A 24,742-nucleotide genomic window follows, 5' to 3' on the forward strand; every position below is an offset into this window, starting at 1 on the left:
CTCCAGGACTTACTCCTCATTTGATACCTCACTGTAACCTATTCTCAAGTGCAAGGTACACAACAGTAGAGCACACAGCTACGAAGCACCGGGGAAAGGGAGACACTCATGAAAGAGTGTGGCAGCTTTGCTGAGAGCCCAAGACCTTTCATGGTGGGGACAAATGGAAAGATTCCTATCCCACTCCCTATTCAAGAACTGGAACAATATTCCAGACAGAAGGATGCCAGCAGTATTTCTCCCAGCTTGTGATTCCTTGTTCACAAAAGCAAGCAGAGGCCAGGCAGTCCATGATTCTGTTGTGCGGCAAGAGTGGGAGACCTGTGCTGCCTCCCAGCCGATGACCACACGTGAGAGGCTTTTACTATTCATCCCCTCTCTGAAAGCCTACAACCAACACCAGAAGCAGCAGGGAGGGCTGAGGGTGCCCAAAGCAGCCTGTCAGCCCTCTCCTCTCAGTGCAGGCTTGCACTGCCACTGCACCGCCATTACCGAAACGATGAGCAAAGGTTTGTTTCACAGACATCAGATTTTTAACAGGACTAGCAATGACTTTACAGCTGAGTGCGAGCTTCAGTTCTGTGGTAGATCAGGAATTTAGGAATGTGCACCAAAGAAATCAGGGGTTTTGGTTTGTTTTTGATTAGCGAAGAGGTGGCTGAACCCCTGAATACTCTGTGTGTTTACCATCCAGGTTAGCTGTAATTCCCACATTTTCCTTAAGTAATCTCCTGGCTGCTTTATAAAACGTGGCTAAAAAGTACCCCATGTATTCCAAAGTGGGAAGACTCAATTAAAAATAAATACATACAGAAAGGTAAGGAAAACAAGTTGACTGAGCTCCAAGCTGAGGAAAAGAGAAAGCACTGCCATCTTGTCTCCAAGCAAAATCTCAACAAAATGAATTCCACTACTGGCAAGATTTTGATGAGATTAAATTGACTACAGCACCCTATAAAGGAGGAGCAGCTCTCCAATTTCTCTTTTAGGCCCCTGGAGCTACCTCTGCCCATAAAGGAAAAAACAAGTTGTCATTCCAAAAAATACTATATAGGGGAGAAAGGCAGAGAGAAATGGGTTTATGAAATTCAAACAGGGACATGTATTAGGGCACTGTCAAATGCTTGCAATGGAGCATTTGAGCAATCATTATCCCTAATCTAGAAGAGGTCAAGTTCCCTGCTAATTATGTTCTCTCACGGGGGGGGGGGTGGGGGGGGCGCACTTGTGCGAGATGAGGACAAAGAAAGGAGTTGATGGAAATCAGTCTCACTGCATTACATCTGACAAGAACATAGGATATTCCTCTTCCTACTGTCTGAGGCTATTTCAAGCCTCATTATGCGAAAAGTCTCCTGTTTAACATGGTCTTTTCATTGAATTATCTTCTTTTCATTTCTGACCACCTCTCTCGCAAATGCTGCAAATTACCTGCTTGGATCTCATTAGCCTGGAAAGGAGTCATCCCTTGTAAACACACTTAGCATCAATCTGTGTTATCCAAGGACTGTAGGTACGTTTACAATATGCAGAGTTGAAAGATATCTGACAGGAGAGGGAATGAAGCCACTGACATGCCAGTTTGCTACTGGATATTCATTATACTATCTCCCTCATTCTGCATCTGTCACTGAGCTATCACTTAGGCTCCGCATTAAAGCTCATGGAGCTAACATTTCTGTTTCAACAGCTTACTTACAGCTAGGGATTTGAAAATTGATCTTCCATCTAGAGTATATGCACTTCGTTCATTATACATATTTCCATGCAGTAGCCATGCTCAATCTTACAATGCTGTTGGGCTACATCAGTGGAGATTCATTATATGTCATGTCCAAAATTTGCTTTCTGACCTCACAGTTAATCTGCCTGCGACGTTTTATATTTTTGTTCTATCTTCTGTTGAGTACACAACTTTTTGCATATTTCTTCTGAGAAAATAGTGTTAAAATCAGAAAAGGATCTTCAGAGAAAACTCACTCTTTTGTATGTAGTTTTTTCTGGACAGTAATTGGTATATATCATTAGACAACTCCTTTAAAAGATATTATTTAAAATAACCTTATTAAGCTCTTGATACATCTTTGTGCATAAGAGGACAGTTCAAGGCAGCTCACCCATAACTGGAAGTATCGCTACCACTTTGTAAGACTCTGTCATTTAAAAACACAGAGTGTTTGTCTTTGGGAGAGAGAAATGCAGAACGGTGTTTACTTTTCTTAACTGAAAGAGTCTGGGAAAGGCCACCACACACTCAGGCAAGATGAGGGTGTTCTCATGCATGTTTTTCAAATCTCAGCTGAACTGGCAACACCAGACCAGAGAGAGACATGCTTGTATTGCAACGAATTATCAAAGCATAAAGGAACTTACTTATTAAGCAAAACATAAATTATGTGCAACAATTTTAAAATACACATTTTCACATATATTTACATAACATTCCTTTTGAGCAACCTGTGAATCCCTATGTCCTCTCTAGGATGCACTAGGGAAGTTATATCTGCTCTCTACTTCCTTTTAATTCACCATAGTGCCAAGACAAAGGAAATGTATTGTAAAAACAGCAAAGAAAAACTGTATTTGATCAGTGGAAGGGGAACCAGGACTCTTCTCTCACTGCCAGGTCTGGCACTGCAACGCTGCGGGCTGCTGGGAAGCTCAAATAAGCCTCAGAGCTCTCCACTCAGAACATTGCAAGGGGGTGACAAGGCTAAATTAAAACCATGTTTGTAAGGAGCTGTGAAATTTTTTGCTGGAAGGTGCCGTGTAATTGTGCAGTTCACTGCAGTGACTTCTCAGCTGCCACAGGGCTCAGAGCAAGCTAGGATGGCAACAGTGACAGGCTGACGGTCAGCTGCCATCCACTGCTACCTGTACTGAGCATTTACTTACTATCTCCTCTGGTTTCACTCTCCTCTTCCAAAGGTACCTCACAGCACTGCACTGAGATTGACCTCACCTGATGGCTATGAAGGGCAGGCTCTGAAGTGTCTAACTGAATGTACCCGTAAAGGTTGGCTCTGGGGGAGGAATGGACCTCTAAAATAATGTGACAAAGGGATGAGGAAAGAGAGTGCTACAGATGTCACACCTTCACAGGAAAAAAAAAAAAAAAATCAGGCAGCTGTTCCAGTGATATGCACAATTCAGCAAAAATTGCTAGCTGTGCGTGCCTTCAGGCTTAAATTCACACAACAAAATGTATCCTTTACAAACGTATTTCTTTTAATGTCTGCTGAATTCAGTTTTATTGGATTGGCCTAGAGAGGACACCATCCGGTATCTGTCATCCAAATCTAGATGGACATGCTACCGATAAAATCCCCATTTCCAAAATGTGGGTTACTTAAAAGTAGTGCCAGATTGCTGGCTGATACAAATTGGTCTGACTGATGTAGCTATCCATGCTTTTACCAGCAAAGGATCTGACCTACAAAATCCCCAATTTAGATACTCTTTTGGGACAGGGCTGTCTTATATTCTGTGTTGTAAAGCATGTAGCACAGAGGACCCAAAGCCATGAATAAAACACTCAAGGATTGTGATGGTACACATAATAAATAGTAATCTAATCGCAGCAACAGCAAGATTTCTGTAGTCATTCATATGTCAGAATAACTCATGCGTGCCATTCAGTGAACGGCCAGCATTCTTCAATGGAGAAAAACATTCTCTGTAGAGCTGCCATCTTAGGACCTTCCACAGCAGTTTAGGTAGAGCAATAAAGGCAGAGCTTATGCTATTGTTGGCCATGTTATATCAATTCATTATATATAAATTATCTGAGTCTCTCTACACACTCTAATACTTTTCATAAAGACAGTATTTAGCCCAAAGAAATGCATTATTTTCCTTCCCCACCTGGGGTAAAAAGAGGCCATCTCACTTCTCAACTACGCAGAGCATTTTAACTTCATTAAATGGCCTTCAACTATTTCAAAATGAATGAGTGTTTTCACACAAGCATTGTACCAAACTTTAAGAAGTTTACTGAACTGGGGCAGGAGACCTAAGTTACCTCTTCCTCTCCCAACCCCCCAAAGGGAAGGGGATTTTAGCAACAAACCATCCCAGAGACTAAATCCTGTTATGACTTACACCCCTCAGAAAACTAATCAGAGCAGTATTAATCAGAGCAGTATTTGGCTGCAGGAGTTTTACTTACGTCACTGAGTCTTTCCCGAGAGCTACTTCGATGGAAACCTTTCGATTCCCCACTGGCGCTTTCACTGTCGCTGTCTCGGCAACTGTTTTGACCTGGCTTGAGCTGCAGGGAAGAGAAAAAACAAAGAGAGCAAGACTTTAGCCTGGTTCAGGTAAGTCCCCTTGTCCACTGCTCTTCTTTAACCCATCCCCACATCTACACAAAGTAGCATTTACGTGGTGCTTGCAGCACTGCCACCGGCACGGTGCAGCCTTGGTGCCAAGGCAGCATCTCAGCAAGACCATGAATGCAGAGCAAAGCAAGCTCGCGCATGGGCCAAGACCCTGCAGGTAGAGGGAGGCAACATTCACGTGCCAAGGGAATAACAGTTTAAGACCTTCATTTTAGGAACTTTCAAGACTTATGTCAAGTTATTTGTGCCATAGATGCAGTTTTTGAAATTACCATCACATTGAAACACGCACAGAATCAATCCCTCCCTCATTACAGCATAAGAGTATTGAGGATCTAAGATCAATGGAAATCTCCCCAGGGGAAGGAGCAGTCATCGCTCCGGGGAGGCCTTTTGCTGGACTAGCCCCTAACAACATTGCCTGGTACTATAAAAAAATTATTGAATAACCTCAATGTTCATAAACCAACATGATCTATTTAATAGGTATCAGATTGTTTTTGGCTTTCAAGCCATCTTTAATGAACTTTACTGGCATTGTAATAAATAAAAAATACAAAAAATTTACAAACTATATTTTCAATACAATTGAGAACACATCTGCTTTCTCTTACGCGGTGGATTGTGCAGGTCAACATGTTACAACAGCAGCGTACTGAAATGAACGTTTACCATATACATACATTACACACATGCCCACAAGCACATATACATATATACAGCAAGAGGAAGATATTAACTACATCTATTGCAATGCTGAAAATGTATATATTTGTTTTAACATATATTTCCCTATATTTTGCTTGAACGTATTAAAATTTTGGTTTAGCCTTGTTAATGCTTCATTTGAACCCACTTCCTGTGAAGACTGGTTACTCCTGAGGTTAATACTGGCAAAAAGTCAATTTCAGAAATTTAGATTTAAAATCACATACGTAAATACTGGCAGCAGAGGTAAATGTAGAGAAAATACTTGGCGAGATACCTAATGAAGTATTTTATGAGACACCTACTACACTTCCCAGTATTCATATAACAAACACCAGACAACTCCTCCTAACTTATACTAATTATTAATACATTCATAGTAATTTCTATTGAGACTGTACAGGAATAAATAATCACACTCATCTCCATTTCATGACTGGAGACCAAAAGTTCCTTCTCCATGAACTCTCTCCACCAACTTTTTCCCCCCTTTCTTCTTTCTCTTCTCATTTTTTCCCAGTTCTCCCAGAAACATGCTGCACAACCACACACAAAAATTCACACACGTTCTCTTTTACAGGTGCACACAAACAAGACATACACTTCTGCTCTATTTCCCAGATACACATTCCCACCTACATACACTGTTCACCCATATACACTGCTGTTCTCTCCCAGGTTCACTAAAGGAGTGCACAAAGCATCCTCACCCTAATGGTTATCATCAGTTTCTCCCTACCACTACAAGAGCAAATTGCATCTGCGAGTTTGGTACGTGTGTGCTGCTTTACCTCCGTCCCTTATCCCCCTCATTAGAGAAAGGCAGTTTTGGGTGCTCTCTATCAGTCAAAAGAAAGAAAGGAGAAAGTACATAAAACTAAAGGCTCAGAGACACAGTTGAGTTGCAATGCATGAGCACAACTGGGAAAAATGGCACAGGTGTACGCTCAGCTTACAGAAAATGTAACATAAGAACTAGAGCTATTCATCAAACACTAACAGTTTAATAAACTAAATATTCCACAGCTCAGCCAGAAAATCTCAAGTAAAAAGATTTTTATTTCAAATGGAATGGTTTATCAGTCAGATCTAATAGATCTAGGTAGCATTTTTTGGAGGTGGAGGGGAAGAGACACAAATTCAAGAAGTCTTCATATATAACTTGCAGATCTTATCTAGGACCACTGTGTACAGTAATTTTATGGTCCCAGGTTTAAAATGTAACCACCCAAAGGAAAATAGATCAAATTTCCCTGATCAGTCTTCTGTCAACATCTGCTCAATGATGGAAAAACTCTTATTGTAACTGGGGCCTGAAGAATTTTTTCCAGTCTCAAATTTTATTTTTAGAATCTCAATTTATTTTGTACATAATTTTCACACATTAGTTAATTGCTAACTAATCATAACGGCTCATTTTTATACTTCTTCTACATTGCGAATTCCAGCTATTTACAGGGAAGAGAGAAAAAACCCAGCAGGTGTCATTTTTCTAGACACAATTTACAAGGAATAAGAGAATATGACCAAGATATCTGAGCCTGAAACTCTATAGGAACAAAGTGAACTGCATAGACTAGACAGCAAACTCAGAAGTAAGTCCAAGTTAAGATTTATAAGCTTTCCATATTTTCCTTTCTTTTTTTCCAAGTTGAGTTTCTCCATGTGCCAAACTGTTGAGGGTTTACATTTTATTCCAAAACCCATCAATCTGTGTTAAATTAAAAAGATAAAGCATGGAAATGTGCCCATTGTCTTCTTTTAAGAACCTAAAGTTACACACAAATGCACATGTGAACACTTAATGTGCATAGGCAATGGTTCATTTCAATCTATTCGCACAGATTCAACCACTTAAAATTAAAACGATGTTGAAATAACAGAGTGCTGCTAAAAAAGGTCTGCAAATAAAAGACTGGATCCCTAGTTACAACCGATGCGTTCGGTGCATCATTCTGGGGCACATGGGAACCCTAAAATCAGCTTCCCCTCAAAAATGCAATTGTCCTCCTTGGAAAACACTTCAAGTGCCACATTGACAACTCTCGTTCCTGTATCATTCCTGTCAGGGTACCCCATGCAAAAAGCAAAGCCAGCATGAAACTCCCATGATGTCTACTGAGGAGTCTCCTGCATTAACACAGACATTACTCTTCTCAATTTGCACCGAGTGGGGAATGAAGAAGGGTTTGCAAAAAGCGCATTTGACTCCATGCTTTCATTGTACAGTTGGAGTGAATTTATCCATGTAGGGATCCATCTATAGGATCTCACAAAGAGGAAATACAGGTATTTTCTAGACTGAAAGCACAAACACCTAAAAACGCAGAGTGTCACTGACTCACAATGAACTTGCACAGCCTCAAGGACTCCCTGACTGTGAGAGACTGGGTACATGCAAAAGAAGTGACAACCAGCGACTTGAGTCCCTTTGCCCAGTCTGAATGGCACGGGGCCGGGACCCTGGTGTACACCCACGTCTCCAAAACTTTTCTAGTTTTTGGTCATTTGTAGCATCATCACATTGTATTTCTGGAAATCTTTTATCACACTACAGAACCTACTATTTTGTAATGCCTTTAAATCTATTGGAGGATACTGAAAGTCAAGCAGAACTGGATAACTAGGTAACTACACTTCCTTTACTAAAAGTAACGAAAGGAAAAGAAAAGATCTGGAAGGATGGCTGCTGGCTGAAGCACTAGGCTGGGACTCAGCAGCGCGTTTTATTTCTGATTCTTCACCGCACCCGATTCCTTCCCCAAAAAGTGAGAATAATGACAGGTCTTCCCCGCTCTCCAAAACTGGTCTATTTAGAGGGGGTTTTTAGCAGGGACAGTTTCCCAGCGGGTGATTGCAGAGTACATCGCACACTACAGGACCCGATAATCCCACTCACTCCTCTGGGGGCTACTGCAGTAACAACAACAATTTCTAATGGTGAGGTGGCTCCACTGCCAAAATGTTTAAAAAAACAAACAAACCAAAAAAAACCCTGAGAACACCCACACTCACCTGGGTTTTCATTCTTCCCTTTCGTACAGACATGAGTCTTACAAAGCCTGCGTGCTTTAGCTGTCCCTGCCCAGGTGTGGGCAGCGGGGCTGCAGGAGCCTCTGTGAGGAGAGGCTGGCGCTGCCTCTGCTGGTTCCCGCCGGTTCCCACTGGTTCCCGCGGGCTCTGCAGCAGCCCCCACCACGGCCACAGCTGAGCCTGTTGGTGCAGCTGGTGGTGCCTCTCTGAAGGTGTGTTTAAGAAAGGGCAAAAATGCCAGAGTGCTGAGGAGTAAGGGGAAAAAAGGTGAGAGCGTGCCCTGGGAACAGCCAGGTCAGGGACGGAGGAGGGAAGGAGGTGCTCCAGGAGCCAGAGCAGAGATTCCCCTGCAGCCCGCAGGGAGACCCCGGGGGAGCGGGTGGATATTCCCTGAAGGAACCGTGTCGCCTGGAGAGCTCATGCTGGAGCAGATTTTTCCTCAAGGAATTGTCACCCTTGGGAGGAACCCACGCTGGAGCAGGGGAAAGGAGTGGCAGAGAGGAGCTGTTAGAGACTGGGGTGGGGTTAGACCACTTGGGGTGACACAGAGGAATAAAGGCCTGAAGCTGAGCTGGGGGGGAGAAGGTGTGGTTTCAATTTTTGTTTTGGTTCTCACTATCCAAATCTATTTTAATTGGCAATAAATTAAATTAGTTTTCCCTAAGTTGAGGCTGTTTCGCCCATGACGGTAATTGGTGATCTCCCTGTCTTTATGTCAGCTCACAAGCTTTTTCATCTTACTTTCTCCCCCTGCCCTGTTGACGTGGGGGAGTGTGAGAGAGCGGCTGGGTGGGAGTTTGGCCCTTAGCCAAGCTAAACTCACCACACCATGGGTTGGTGAAAAGCACTTGCTGCTCATAAACTGAGTCAAAAAACTTCAGACATACCACTCTGTGCTGCCCTGCAGAGTAACGCAAAATAGATGCAGAACTGGAACTGCCGTGAGGGACGCAAAGAGTGAGAGGGTTGCAGGGAGAGCACTGGGAGGGGAGAAGGAGAGGCATAAGATATGCGACACTAAGAGTGACCATTTGAGATGAAGAAAAAAGAGAGAGACTAGCTCAGGCCTAAAGATCACAACGAAACTGGCCAGAAACTGCTAAGATTATGAATAAACCAAAATAGATGCAAAAACATCAACCTGAAACTGCTGTAATAGTAAGCACTAAGAGTAACTCTTCTTTTAGGGCATGGAGAGATCTTCAGGTGACTCGAAATCTAATGGAACTATTTGTGCACCAGGGAAATATTCAGCCCTATTTTGTGACAGTGAAAGTGCAAACTGAATATTCAGCCATCTCCAGGGAAAGTAGCTCTATGCTATGCTTCCTTCTGCCATTCAAAGTTAAAGGGTAAAGTAGACCTAAATATACAGGCTTAGGAGTGGGACAGATCTACAGAAGTATTGCTACAGTTACTACTTTAGTCAGACATTTCTGTGAAATGAAAGGATGCGGGGCATGAGCCATAAAACACTCCTAAGGATAGCCCATAACAACATGGCTCTCTGTTGCCTTTTGTCTCAGAAAGGAAAAGAATGAAGGACAGAGATAGTCAATCATGTTAAGAGGTGTAAGGGAGGATGAAAGGGCAGCTGAGACCCAGACTACAGGGAGCATCATCCTCTCGGGACCACCGTTTGCTTTGCTGGATCCCTAAGCCACTTTAGATAATTCCATAGTAGTGGTGCCTGGTTAGCAAGTAACAAAAAGCAAAATAAATAAACCTACCGAGAATTTAGCAAAAGCCTTTTTCACAGAGCTTATATATCATGTCAAAAACACCCTAATGCAGCTCTTCTGAGTTTGTGTTGGTTTTTTTTTTTTTAAATATATTTTAATTTAAAACCCCATACCATTTGGCAGCAGTAAATCTACGGTATAGTTTCAAGGTGCCTGAGTTTCCACACCATATGGAATTAAAGGACTATTTCACTACATTATACTTCAAAGTTATGAATACTAACACTTCTCCCTATTATAGTGCAGCCAGCAAGCTAAGCCTTTACCAGGGTCCTAGAGGAAGAGCACACCTGCTCCCCAAGGGATGGCATAACCCTACTGCGGGGAAGGGAATTTTAGGCTTTCAGTTCTGCCTCTCATTCTTTATTTATACAGCTTTTGCAAGGGCAAGACAGTCCAAAACTATTCTGATCCAGCTCCCACCTGGGTGAATATATTCTCTAGTTCAGATCAGCCAGTGAACAGACTCGTATGTGTGCCATTAGCAATGCTTCCTGACTCCAGAAAGCCTGAACAGATACAGCCCAGTCCCAAACCCATGACAGGAGTTCATCCTGACTAGGGTGACAGCCCTACACAGTACAAAGACATTTCTACCTGCTCCTTCATATACACAGAGCTTGCCTGCACTTGCTCTCTGGGCTTTTTCCAGCAGCCCAGACTCGAGCCAGGCTCTGAAGATGTCAATTTTTGTCGCTACTGGCAGTGACATACTTTTCCCAAATGCTGCACACATGGATCTAGGCAGAAGCACGGGCAAATCAGGCAGTTGCTGATGACTGCAGGCTGCTCCGGGTGGCCAAAGGCCAGGGAGCAATGGCCAGTTCAGCCTGTCAGAAAAAAGAAAGCCTGGCTGAACCCAGTGAGGGCCTAGTTAACAGGCTGGACTGCCTCAGCACGATTTATCCTGAATCCATCACTGTTTCATCAGGGCTCAGCAAACAGGAGGAGTTTGGCTTGCAGCACACAAGCTGGAGGGAGGGTGCCAGGGGGATGGGAGAGCCTGTGCCCACTCCCATCTCACATGGCCACAGGGAGGGAGGGAGATGGGCTCCTTGGCACTGTGTCAGGCTGCGTCCTCGCAGCTCCTGGCAATGGTGCATGAGCCACAGGTCTGGGGAGGAAGCCAAAGCGGTGGGCACCCCCACATGCTGGTGTGAGGTGGGGTGACAGGGAAGGGATGGACCACTGAAGCCTCTTTAGCATCAGATGCCTCTGAAGTTGATGCATGGTTCAGCATTGGGAGGATCCCCAGCACCCAGCTGTGGAGCTGACCCAACCAACTCCCTGGCTGGTTTTACCCATTTATTTTTTTTCTAACATGAATGTCACCCCATACTCTGAGGAGACTGGTTCTGATGTGCTTTTAGGGCCAAAAAGCTAAGTGCAGTTCCCACTAACCCCCACCCACTCACCAGGGTGGAAAAATCATCAGTGACTTAAAGTATGTATTGTAGCATAATTTTGCACTTAAATTAAACGTATTTTTCCCTTAAAATCTGTTAACATCTATTTCAAAATATGACAATTCACATGGAAGCATAATTGATTCTAAACAACAGAACAACTGCGTATAGAAATTAGAAGTATCACATCAGTGGATTAAAGGGAGATAAGTTAAACATTGTTCAGTTAAAGGGTGCTGCTTTTTAATTCATATCTAGAATAAATAAGAAAACGTCTTTAACTTTTCTGGTCAGCTCAGCCTTCACACACGTACATCACAACAGCACTGAACTACAGCCTTGTCTGTGCTCCTCAGACCCACAGGCACGACAGTAACGTCCGCTTGGTAAGTACTGCACAAACACAACCCACGGAGCCAGTCCCCTGCCCCACCCAAGCACACACACACACATGAAGTCAGAAAAGAGCAACACCAGATTTCACGTATGACTGAATACGTGATTGCAAAGAAAACATATTTTATCAATGATTGAGAACAAATCTGGCTGTATGAAAACAAATAAAAGGAGAACTGCGTAGCAAGAAAAAACAACAATGTAAATCAAGGCTTGTTACTTGTGATTTAAATCATGATTAACAGCTGTCATTTAAATATTTCCATTTAAATCTGTCTTGCTGCTGACATAAGTTAGACAAATACTACTTATACAGCACTTACATGTCACCCAGAGCTTTAAAGATGGTTCAACATAGCAGCCATGTGGTTCAACACGGCAGCCGTGAATCTGGAGCAAGACCTCTACACTGCATTTCTAACCAAGCCATGTTCACCACCACGGCATCTGCCTGACTAGCTAAAGAGATGAGCAGCACAAGGAAAGCAAATCAGAGGTGAGATAATGAGGAGGAAGAATATTTACAATACACAAGTTTAGGCAGTAAATATGAAAAAAGAATTCACACTGTGTGTGGACTCTGAACAGTATTAACACAAAGACATTTTTCACACTAGGGAAGAAAAATCTTGTTACCTATGAGATACAATAAAACATTAGGAGAGGCTCTCTGTGTACATCTTGATATATAATCTTACAACGACCAATGCACATGCTCCAAGAAATTGTCAGCTGCTGAGGATGAGGGCCTACATGCCATCATCCTGGGATCTAACATCCCTACCAGAATATGAAGCTTTATTTTGCATACCTGTATGGTATAAGTGAAGTAGACCAACAAAGACAAGATTTTATCTTTTGTTTCCTTCCTGTCTCTAGAGAGAAGAAAAAGTGATCTTCCTGTTTGAAAATTCTTTTTATGAAAAACAAGAATAAACACACATATATTTTCCCAATTTCCTGTTGACAGAAAAATCTAAATCTAATAGAACTGGAACAAATAATTACAAGCAATTACCTAATTAGCTCTATGATACAGAACAAGGGTGTCTAACTTATTCTAAAGCACTGATGGTCATTTCCTGCTGCCTGTGAGCTGATCCAGAGTCTGCTGCCGCACTTGCTCAATGCATTGGGGTAGAGGAACTCATCCTCTACCGCCTTAAATGGGGGAGATCCTACTGAAAGCAACAGAGCTACACCCCTCTTCTCCTGGGGAGAATTTGGCTATTTAGCATTGTTATTACAGAAACACCAAGTGATCGTGTTCTGCTCACAGTAGCAACAGCAGAAGCAACATAGGCTAAGAATAAATAGCATCCTTGCCAAAGCGGGGGTGGGGGATAAAGAGAACGGGCATTTATTTCCAGATCCTCTTCTCCTTCGTTATATGCTTGGGCAACCTTAGATATATAGCTCACAGAAGGTACTCTGAAGTAGCTCTGTAGCTCTATTTTATCTAAGTTACACAGAGAATGCAGCCCATCATTTTTTCTGCGCTGTTTATACAGAAATCAAAGATAAATTTGGCATAAACTCATCACACCCCAGAATCATACATACATTATACAACATATAAAGTGTAACAGACTTGCTCTGTTCCCCAGCTCCTGTTAAGAGCAGTATGAAACAGCAAGCTGTTGGCAATTGCAACAAATGAAGCGTATTTCAGCACACTTTAAAAGCTGAATTGCAAAAAAATATAGGCTTCTTCTGACCCTTTGCATTTTGATGGTTGCACAGTGAGAAATATGGCCTTTAAAATTACACCTTGCAAAGCACTCCATTGTACCAATCAATCTCTCCAAGCAGCTTCTGTAGCACAGACTCGCGCAGCAGAGAGGGATAAAGAGCGAGGGTCCGGACGGTCTGCTCAGAAGCAGCCAGAGCGGTGGCAGTCAGGGTGGAATCAATCTGCCCCTCCCAGTATTTACTCAGTCCCACTGCTGAGCTTGTGTGTACCCCCCTCTGGATTTCCAGGACTCTCCCTGGGCTCTGTGTCAGGGAAACTAGCTTTTGTACTGCTAAAAACCACCTCTGAAACAGAGCTGCTTTAGTGCCTATTCCTGCCTGGTACAAGTGTACCATCCTTGTCTGCATGGATATACATCCATGCACATTCTCATCCACATATGGCGCAACTCCCATGTGTTATTCAGCTAAGTGATGCCCATTTACACCATCTATACTTTTTGCTTCTGCTTTGTATGTCCCAAAACCAGATTTTAAGTTCTATAGGCATAGACGTAATCTTTTAATACAGTTGAATTTCCCCCACCAAGCCCTGGGAACACCCTACAAGGAGCAGTGTACACGTATTTGCTGCAACAGTTTCCACCAGGGACTATTTTTTGTGGTTCCATTTAGGCTTGCTCATTTAAAAAACAGAGAACCAAGCCGGCAGTTTTACCCCGATGTTCTGCGTAAGAATAGCCTATTTCAGAGCACTTGGCAACAATGACTTCCCAGGTTCTTCTTGTTAGACCATTACCAGCTCTTGCTTCAGTGGTGACAGGCACAGGGTCCAGCCTGTGGCCTCAAGGACTCTGTCCCAGTCTCAGCCCTGGGCCTGTGAGAGGAGTTCTTGCTTCTGTTGTACGGGAAAGGTCAGGTGAGGTAGGAAAGCGGAGGCAAACACTACCTTTACTCTGAGTATCCGGGAAGGGGAGAGGAGAACAGAAACATTATCCCATTTAGCCCAGAGTGTCTGACATCCAACCCCCTAAGGACTCTGCTTGGCCTCTGGTTGACTTTGAAATGTATAACTTACTGGAAGAATACTTAAGTAAGAAGACAAAATGAATCACATGATGGAAGAAAAAGCAAACAGGCCAAGTCAAAAAAAATCTTAACAGCACTGCAGCTCTACAGCTCCCTGCAAATTCAGCTGAAGAGTCTCCATCTGGTTTAATGAGGGAAACATAAAACCAAGGTAATTTCTGTAGAATTTCACTCATTTCAAGTCCACAGGATGGTTGCTCCTCATGCGCAAAGGAGATGCAAGATGGGATGAGACCTTTTGGAAACATCTAAAGATGTGAAAAAGCTCCGTGAACCGAGCCTGAAAAAGACCGGAGTGACAGTACTCGCTCGTTTGAATTAAGTCACGGCTACCGTCATCCTTTTTCTCCTCAATGTAGACCACTAACCTGACACCCAGTTAACATTACAGAAGTAAATAAATGTCTTGAAGGAGGAAATATCCGTATTCATGGATGGACCTCAAGATGCTTGCCACTGTTTACATAAAAGAGCCCTGTTATTTCATAGTTCGATATAAGCCCAGAATAAATATTTAATAACTTGGTTGCATAAATAATGATTTGAAGGTTGAGCTATTGGCTTAAAAATATAATACTATTTTAAGCCGTTTAACTGGCCAGCCATATAAATTATTCAAGATTTAAAAGTCATCCTGTGGTCTCTGTACAAGGAGAAAACTAGGAAGTTGTAACTATAATGACAAAAGCAGGGCAAGATCAATCAAACCACATGATGTCTAACACAAACAAGCAGCAATTAAGCAGCAATCAAGACCAATATGACTGTGGTTGATGTCCTTTTATGCCAATACTCTCAGTCCAGAGAGCAAAACTTAATAATGTTTTGCAATTTATCAAGGGAACCATAACTCTGCTCTCTGCGACTTGGCCAAGAGGCTATTATGATAGTATTTCTCTATAATTTAATAATGTGAAGGAAAGGGGGGGAGGGGGAGTAAAAGCATTTTGACATATAACTCATGTCTGTATGTATTGTATTTCCCCCTTGCTTGAACGATAGAAGCAAAAGTCATAATAATATACCTCAGTACCAATTTGTTAGCAGGAAAGGGGAGCTGAAGTATCTGGCAAAGAAAATCTATTTGAAGATGCACAGAAGGGAAGGGAATGAACCATCTGAATTCATTAGCAGCTGTCATTGATGTGGAGATGAGTTTAGGGACAAGAGAAGCTAGTCGTCACAAATAACTCAGGAGAAAAGCAAAGGGAGGAACTGTTGTTTAAGTTGTTTAAATCTGGATTAGCTTCTGATAGATGGCAAGTTGCCACTTAGAGGAACCTTTGTGTTACACACTCCACCCTCTTTGGAGGGAAGCTCTTTGAACAAAATAAGATATTTCAGCATTTCGGGCTGCGTGCAGGTTGTCAGCAGTCCTGGGTGCTGCTCTGTAATGCTGGCCTGTTTGGCACTAACAAGTCACAACTTTCCTGTACCTGAGGCTGTACTTTCACAGCATCTCTTCTGCTCAAGGAGCCCGACCCTGCTGTTACCCACTCGCTCTGGGCGGCTTTTCCCCAGATCCCTGAGACTCCCTGGGTTGTACGGCTGCAGCTGACCCCGGGGTTTTGCAGGGAACTGTGCCAGGTTAGAAACAACCAGGTTATTTTTTTTTCTTATTCGTTTCCTGGATTGCTTCTAACCCACATGGGTTCTTCAGTTTGGCAAGATGAAGGAGGCGATGGTGGGAAGTGGCGGCAAGGACTCAGGCACTACCAGGAAAAGAAACACTGAAGAATTACATCCTTAAACCACAGTTTGACTTCATGTCTTAAATCTTGTTGAATTTTTGCCCAGGACTAACATAATAAGAGCTGCAGCTGGTTTGAAAAATTCAGAATGCCTTTAAACTCCTAACAATACCAGCTTGTTGTTGGTTTTTTTGCTTTGCTCCACATTTTTTTTAATTATTAATTTTTTTTCTTTCTGCTTACCTCTCTTCCTCTCTCATCCTGAGAAACAATATAAAATATATTGCAGCACTGTGCTTTCACCTTGGACTACTTTTTCCAATTGAAATAATGAGTCCTCCTATTTGCAAATGTCAAAAACTCTCCTGGTACATCTTGGAGTCTGTCCCTTGTCAACAGTGACCAAAGGTAATTTAATGTTTGATAGATTTGATGAGCTGGTTGCCTCAGTCCAAGTCCAAAACCAGCTTCATTTCCAGAAAATCGTTCTGCCAGCTAGTGTTATTAGCCCTGGTGTTGGCAGCCTCAACAGAGAGGCAAGGAATCAGGGCAAGATCCAGTACCCACTGAAATCAAGGGGAACATTTCCTCTGACTTCAAGGGATACAGCATCCATTTAGGCAACTGGGTGCCCAATATAATCACTTGACAGACTATTTCTGTACCTTATACAGATTAAAAAAACCAATTTAACGTCTCTCTCATATGCTTTGAAATTGTACTAAACTTACCCATCTTGAAAATATAGTCATATACTACGTAAGCAGAGTTTTATTATTGTTTTAAGGTAAGTGCAAAAATCCTGTAACACAGGACTACTATCAAATTATGGTTACTTGAATTAATCCTCATTCTGGCATTTAATAATTTGTAAAGTGCTTATTCAGGAAAAGGTCAAAAATCACTTGGAAAGATATGTTAATGGCTCTCTAAGTAACGTTTAGACTTACTGAATAAATTTTCACACTTAAGTCACGTATAACAAGCATTACAAAATGTATTATAAATTGTGCTCTTCACAATGGAGACCTGTGTATACATACATGTTACAGCCTCCCCACACGACAGCACGTAAGCACTCAGTTAAATTCATCTCAGGTGAGGAAAAAAATAAGCATATCTTCACTGTTATGCTGGAAATCTATTTGATGTATATTCTCACAAAGAGGAATATTTACCTGAATCAGGACCTGGAAGAAGCCCATTATTGTTCATCTACATGATAAAAAAACCCCCACCTAACACAAATGAAACCCCAAAAAACTGTCAAAAAAACCCCAAATCCCCCAAAACTCAACCCTAAAAAAAATGAAAAATAGTTGTAAATAATTGGAAATGAAGGAAGAAAAGCCCTGTGCTGATGGATCTACATGGAACCCCTTCTATGCTTTGAAATATTTGGGCTTTAAAATGACCCACAAGACTTAAAAATTAAGTATCAGCATGTGAAAATGTACCATATTACAGTTTAAATCAACCATTATACAGGCTCAGCAAGAATCAGCACACTCCTCCTATGCACTAAAAAACGTCAACTTCTCCTTGGTGAATAATAATTTGTGAAATAAAGCAGGCATGCAAAATATGGGTGGCAGGCAGCAAATGCCGGTATTTGGGACACCAAGGTGTTTTAAAATTGTTTTTCACTTTTGCATCCAGCATCCACTGAAATCTCAACAGATCAAAGTTTTGCAGACAAGGAAAAAAAAAGCCCACAAAATTAATAACTATTTAAGTATTCTGTTTCATCATGATAACAAACAGATGGTTTTAATATTCTAGAGGCTAATTTCTGAACAATTAAAAACACAGCAAGACATTAACATCTAATGAAACATTTTAACTACCAGTATATGCATCTGCCATTAATTTCCACACAGTAAGGTCTTGGTTCTCTTCAATCTGTTCTTTATTAAGGAAAGTTTTTCCACTCTGAATTTAGTGAAGTAGAGAATTAACAACTGTTTTCAATCAGCAATCAGCATGATATTTCGCCAGTGTGCATTGAAACCGTCCACACTATCAGACATAAATTTACTCCTATGATGGCTTTGATCTGCACACTGAGTAGAGATGTTAGAAGGGAATTCATTTTCTAATTCCATTTTCCTTTAGAACATATGAATTAACCCCTCACAGATCTCATGTCCCTTTTTATCTACTTTAGATAAAGGACACCTACTTAAAATGTCATGGCTTACGCATTACTTGCAGTCTAGCCCTAAACAAATTCATTTTTTGAAACCAATGAAAGCATTCTCATGCAAACCGTACTGAAATAAAGTTCTTCAAAGGCAACGAGAATCCTATATTTATGAGCTTCTAATTTATATTTCCTTTGCTCATTCGTGATAAGAACATAGGGTAGTATTAATCAAAGCTGTACCCATGCAAAAACCAGTTGCTAAAAAAAACTCTACACCACAGACACCAAGCTATCTAATTCATGTTTTCCCTAATCAGATATGCAGCTTAGAACTACTGATGAATTTTCTGCAGGTCTTCACCAATTTGGCAGGTTATGATTTAAATTAAGACGAGGCAAGTCATTCTCATTGCTCCCAGGGTATGGCAAAAGGCTGATGTTGTTCAATATTTGTTGTCATCACCTAGCTACTGTATGACTGAACCCTGTAAATAAATACCTTCGGGAACCAAGTCAAACACCCTCCCTGATGGGTTTGAATTGCACACTTGCTGTTCATTAAACATGTAGGCAGCTCAGTAAGCGTCTTTGGTTTTCAAAAGGGTTAAGTTAGCAAGTAACTTGGAATGATTTTAACAGGAACCACATTCTGTCCAGGTTCCTGTTTTGCTTTTAATCATGTCATTTATGTAAACATTGAATTGCAAGGCTAAACTAATAACCATTGAAAAAAGCCTTGACAAAACATAGGTTTAAGGAAGGAGTCAGCTGCAGGACCCTGCCTCTCAGATTCATTTTGTGCAGTTCAGTGGGGATTTCATGGTGCACCAAGAATGTCTGTACTGCAACTATGTAGAATAAGAGCGACCCATGTTCTATTATTGCTTCAAGTCAGGAGAAACAGGGTCATGAACCTGGGTCTTCTACTTGCCAACTGATGCCCTACCAATGGGGCATTAGCTGTTCCAAGACATCTCCTTCCCTCTAATTTAGACCAGAAATAACATGCTGGACTCAACACACTTCCAACAATAGCTGTGTATTTCCATAGATATTTCCACAACAGACAACCTACAATAAAAACACATCACACCCTTGTCGCGTCCTACTCTACATGCTTGTATCCATGTCAAAGGCTCAGCCTGAACAAAGAGGTCTTTTTGCCTCAGTACTTGATTTTTTCCTTTGTTGAAATTGGTTATTGCATGTTAAGGGCCAGATCCAGAACGGCCGAGAACACCCACAAACCCATTTGGAATTCAGGTTTCCAAAATCTGGAACCAGAACAGTAGTTAGGTATGAAAGGACACAAAAGATTAATCATTCGACTTCAAGCGCTGTCATCACTATGAACTTCAAGGATTAGGCCTGGGAGTTTCAGATGTGCCTAGCAGAGGCAGGAGCGTAACCCCACTGAAAGACAGTGAGCTTTTGGCTCATTTTATATCCATTTTTGGTTCAATGAAATATGGCTGAAGTGGTGTCCCTGGGGATGCCATATGGGATTTCAGGAGACCTTTCCAGCCAGTCATATCTGGTTCAGAGAAATGTGCGCACTAAAATGAACGTACTGGGAGTTTGCCATGTAACCATTAGCTGCATAACCACCATTAATATACCTTGGAGACATTGCCTTATTTTTATATGTCAGACAGTTTCAGACTAACACTGTACTTAGTGAGGATAGCACAATATTAAAATGTGACTTTCATACTTTTTATGCTCCAAGTGCCTGGATCTACTCTTGGCACACTACAAAAATAATACTTTTATGATTCAGTTTTTCCATGAAATATTTATAATACAACTATTGAGTGATGGAAGTGCCAGAATATTACTATCGCTATACTTGAATTCCTGGAGATTGTAAGCTTTTGTTTGGTCTAGCAGCGTGAAGGAAAAGCGTCCTGCTAAACATCTGTCTCTCACTGGGGAACCACATGGGAAATAAAGACTTTGGGGCAGCATTGTCTGAAGTATTTGAGTACTCAGCCTTACCTACTGCAGTCTATGAGTGCCAAGGAGTCTCAGCATTGTAAAAATCGCAGAAAACCAGAGAAAGATGCAGACTCAAGCGGTCCCGTAGCCCACCCCTCTGAGCCCAGGAAGGACCAACTGTACCTGCATCATTCATGACATGCAGACAACCAGCTAACCCAGCCCAAACTGTTGCTAGACACCCAGTGACCTCTACAACCACTGCAGGTGAATTCGTGCAGTGCTTCACTGGCTTTACCTTTAAAAAGCTACCTTCGCATCTCAGCTGCATCTCCTACCTGCAGCGTGACCTTGTCCCATTTATCATGGATATGCAGAACAGATTTTTCCCTTCCTCTTTGCAGCAATCTTCCTGTGTTTGAAGACTGTTATCAGTATCTCCACTCCATTTTCTCTTTTTAAAACTAAATTGCCTCCAATTCTTTCAAGCCTGTCTTGAAGACCATGCTTTTAGACTTTCCCCATGTACTCCGCATATTTCTCTCACCGATTATTTCCTATTCTGAAGGAGAGCACCTGCAATACCCATTAGGAATTATACTGGGATGAAATGGGTATTAAATGAAATACATAAGGACGAAACGTGCACTAAAAGCTGTGGTCTGTGTTTAGACAACTGACTATTCAAGCAGGCTTACTTTTGGGTGCCAGTCTTAAGACACCTGAAAGTATCTGAAGCGATCACCTCAAGTGTTCACAACATAAACCTTTTGAATTTATGCCACTCTTTCCCTCGTGGAAGTGCTGTTAACTCATTGTATAAATAATATTAGATCTGTAAAAGATATTTCCTGAACAAAAGAGTAATAACTACAAGTAGAGACAAGCTGCTTATAGAAGAAAGGTTCGGGAAAGGCTTTGTTAAGTTCACTGCAGCTTGATTTAGATCTCTCCTCATTCAAAACCTTACCTGAAGCAGGTCTTCTGCTAAATATTAAGACTTTTCAATAGAAACTTTATTTCTTAATAGGGTTTTTCTGAGTTGGAGCTGCAAGGACAAAGCGTAACTCCTCGTGGTGCTTCCAGCTGGAACTCATTCGCTGTAAGAAGCTGTCCTTGAAGTGATCTGGAGAAACACTTCTCAAATCCATTTTAACAGCTTTCAAAGATTGCTCAAAGATGCCCAACAGCCCTGTTTTCCTTGCCAGGCCCTTCTTCCTCACTGCTGCGTTTAGTTACAGCAGGAGCATTGGAATAAATGAAAACTTATTTTGCTGTTAAGTGTCCTGGTTCGGCAAGCTGGAACTGTGCAGGTTTTTCTGGTGTTCATAAACCTATTTCACAACAATCAAGATGAGGAATGATAAATGGAGACGTTGATGTCTCTGCGACAGGCTGAAGACTGACTTTAACAGCTCCACATGAAAACCGAAGGAAAGAGCAAGGCATGGAAGGAGCCGTCGGGGTGGGTGAAAGGCACAGTTATTACGTTCTTTTTAAGGCCACAGAAATGCCATACTGTCAACCTCTGGCATCCCACAGCAAACCATGGCAACAGCTGCCTGGCTCTGTAGTAATAAACTGAACCAATTTAATAGCTTTTATTGTTCTGCTGTGATGTTTGAGCGCAACCACTTCTTTCCTCCTAGGACTCCTGAGCCCGCAAGGGCAGCAATGAGAGAAGATCTCATTTACCTAAAAGCGCTTATAAATTTTTAATTTGCTTTAACAAGTAAATTAACAAGTCCCTCATTCAGGCAAGTTTTATGGCCTCTTGCCACTTGGGGAGGGCCATAAAAATTTTATAGATAATCCAGAGCTACCGAGATTGCTCATAATAAATTGTCTGTTTCCTGTTATTTTATCAAACCACTGGGCTTCTAATGACTTAAAGTCACAGCTTCCTTATATCTACGCTTTTTATGAGCCCATATTTATAAACTGTAAAGAATATCTTAAATTATACTGGGCCCCTGCTAATCATTACAAAGCTAGGTTTTTATTGGAGCCAAGCTTTTTGCTCATGCCCACCTAATAAATTCTAAGGGATTTAAGGGAAAAAAAATATTTTTTGAGATACCATGCTGATTCTGCATTCTATTTTAAGATGTTGCTTTAGCCAAAGTTTCATTAACGAATACTTTGAAGTGCCTGGAACCCCCTACTCTGATTTCTAACAGTTCTTGAAAAACTTCTCAGGATAGCAAGCACATTAGGCACCATCAGCCAGCCTGGCTCTGGGACTTGGGCTTGGGAGGAGCCAGCACTTATTGGAAAAACACAATCTCATCTCAAAGGGAAAATACTACCTCCAACGGGTGCTCACTGTCTACTCTCTGGAGCACCACTGATGATGCTTATACAGAAGAACCCTAAACACAAAGATGTCCTTACCATTTGGTGCTGTGAGTATTCATGCTGAAATCCGTGATGGTACTCACGGCAAGTATACTTCAGCACAGTCAAATCACGGCCCCATCGGGTCCAGCAACAACTGCACACTTTCTCCGCTGAAGTTACAATGCTGTGTCTAGTTATGGCTTCAAAGTATTCACAACGCCTAACCTTGGGCATCCAATTTAGTACGTTGGTTCTCCTATATAGAAATGAGAAATCACTCCAGAGAGGGAGCAGGCACCAAACTAGAGTGGCCGTAATAATTCTGTGGAAGTTTGGGTTTTTCCTCATTGACTACACAGAGGTTAGGGAGACTAGATTCGTAAAAGAGAGGTTTGCTTTAAGTGAGACGATATCACCGTCTTTCCCTCAATTTCTGCTATGGGAATGACTTGACAAAACTATAGGGAAAAATCACTGGGGTCATGTTTACTGATGTAATATACTTGGGGTGGAGAGGAAAGAAGTGAAGGAATAAAGCTGCTGCAGATTCTTTCCTCCAGAGATCTGAATATTGCACCTGGATTAAAGCCTAACCTTGCTCTGAAGTTTAGGCTGGTACAAAGCTACAACAAAAGGGCACTAGCATAGTAATGAAGTACAGGTGAAGATAATCAGTATTTTCTGTAAACACACAGTGTTATGGAAAGCTAAAACTTCTTCAACTAAACAGGAGAACATTAAACTTTACAAAAAAATTCCCCATTACCTTTCTGTAAAATACAAGTCTGTGGAACTGGAAACTCCATTTATCCTGAAGGAGGACATTGCAAGATGAGAATATCAGCCTTTGCTCAGCAGAGTTTTCCTGCTAAATGGGAAATGCCAGCAGGACAGGCAAGTTTTAAAAGCTCAGAATGCTATTTTTGAGAGAGATGCAAGAGCGGCTGCTAAATCCTGGAATATGCCCATTATCTGAAGTGCTGAGAGTGCTTGAAGTTTTATTTATTGATTTTTCAGCTCAAAAGTGCCATAGATTCATATCTTATAATATCACCCCAGATTAAGATCCATTGTGTAATTACAGCTGTGCTCATGTACCTTCATTCTCTGGTGTTATGGTTACCATAGTCCACTAAAAATAGGCTGTTAAAGTGGATGAACTTGTTGTCCAGGTATCATTGTACATTAAACAAGAACGCGTTCAATTGAATCTGGCAATAACTGTAAGTACAGTGGAAACGAAATATAGGAAAACAAGCCATAAACCCCTTACCAAAAGACGATCATCTTGTGTTTCCTCATAAATACACACACAGACAAGCACATCCACAGTTACAGGGACATGCCGTACACCAAATTCCTGTTCTGCTCCTAAAAGTTCAGAAATCCTTGAGATGGGATGGAAACAACTGCAGAGCACTCCAGAGATCACATTCTTCCAATTCTCTGAACTCCTTTTTGGATGACTGAAAGCCTAACTAATGCCATCTAACTTATTTAAGGAGCAGAACTTTTCACTTAGCTATCTATGTATAAATTGGATTAAAACAATACCTCTTTTTTCTCTACCACAGCAAATCCAGTGTTCCACCCATCTATATTCACTAAAGATGCATCTCCCTCAAAATCCAAGCATTAACCATTGCTTTATCACTCGGTAATAAAACAATCTTGAAGAAACAAGGAGATTCATACAAAGAAGATAAAAAAGCAATACCCAAAGCAAATCAGTAGCACATATCCTTATAATATAAGAAGCTCCCAGACCCAAATTCCTGTTATTTGCTCCTGAAGATAACAAATCATAAGGGCTATGGTAAGCAGAGAAAAAAAGAGGAAAATAAGTTCTTTGAGCAATGTAAAAGGTTAAGGAGACAAACACATCTTTCACAGTCCCTCTGTCTGAGCCACATTTGCTCAAGTTGGAGTATTAGAAACCTGTCGTATGCCATTAGTTCCAATGGCCTCGCAATCGTGAAAGCAAGCAGGTGTATATATAGCCAAGATGGAACTTTGTCAGATTGGCATAAGCTTAAGTAGAAAAGCCTGACCCTGCCAGTATATTTGAATTTGCAGGTAAAGCTAAGGATATGAAAATACAACTTCTGCTGACAAAGAGCCACATATATTGTCTTCACCAATATTTACTAACAGTGGACAAAAAGATCATACCTCAAAGGAAAGGGTTATATTTTTTCCCCTGCAGCTCTATCAAAAGTGA

The 24,742-nt window shown here is 41.5% G+C and overlaps 1 protein-coding gene across 7 annotated transcripts in view; it reads right to left on the reverse strand.

Moving 5' to 3' along the window:
• The window catches only part of AUTS2 (activator of transcription and developmental regulator AUTS2), a 792,614-nt gene that overhangs the window by 430,151 nt on the left and 337,721 nt on the right, over window positions 1–24,742 (reverse strand). For all 7 annotated transcript variants that reach the window (XM_072882444.1, XM_072882446.1, XM_072882447.1 and 4 more), the window contains exon 3: window positions 4,169–4,270. In XM_072882444.1, coding sequence (XP_072738545.1) covers window positions 4,169–4,270 — 102 coding nt within the window. The remainder of the gene's footprint in view (window positions 1–4,168; window positions 4,271–24,742) is intronic.

The sequence above is a fragment of the Ciconia boyciana genome, chromosome 17 (assembly GCF_034638445.1).
Source record: "Ciconia boyciana chromosome 17, ASM3463844v1, whole genome shotgun sequence".
Taxonomy (NCBI): Eukaryota; Metazoa; Chordata; class Aves; order Ciconiiformes; family Ciconiidae; genus Ciconia; species Ciconia boyciana.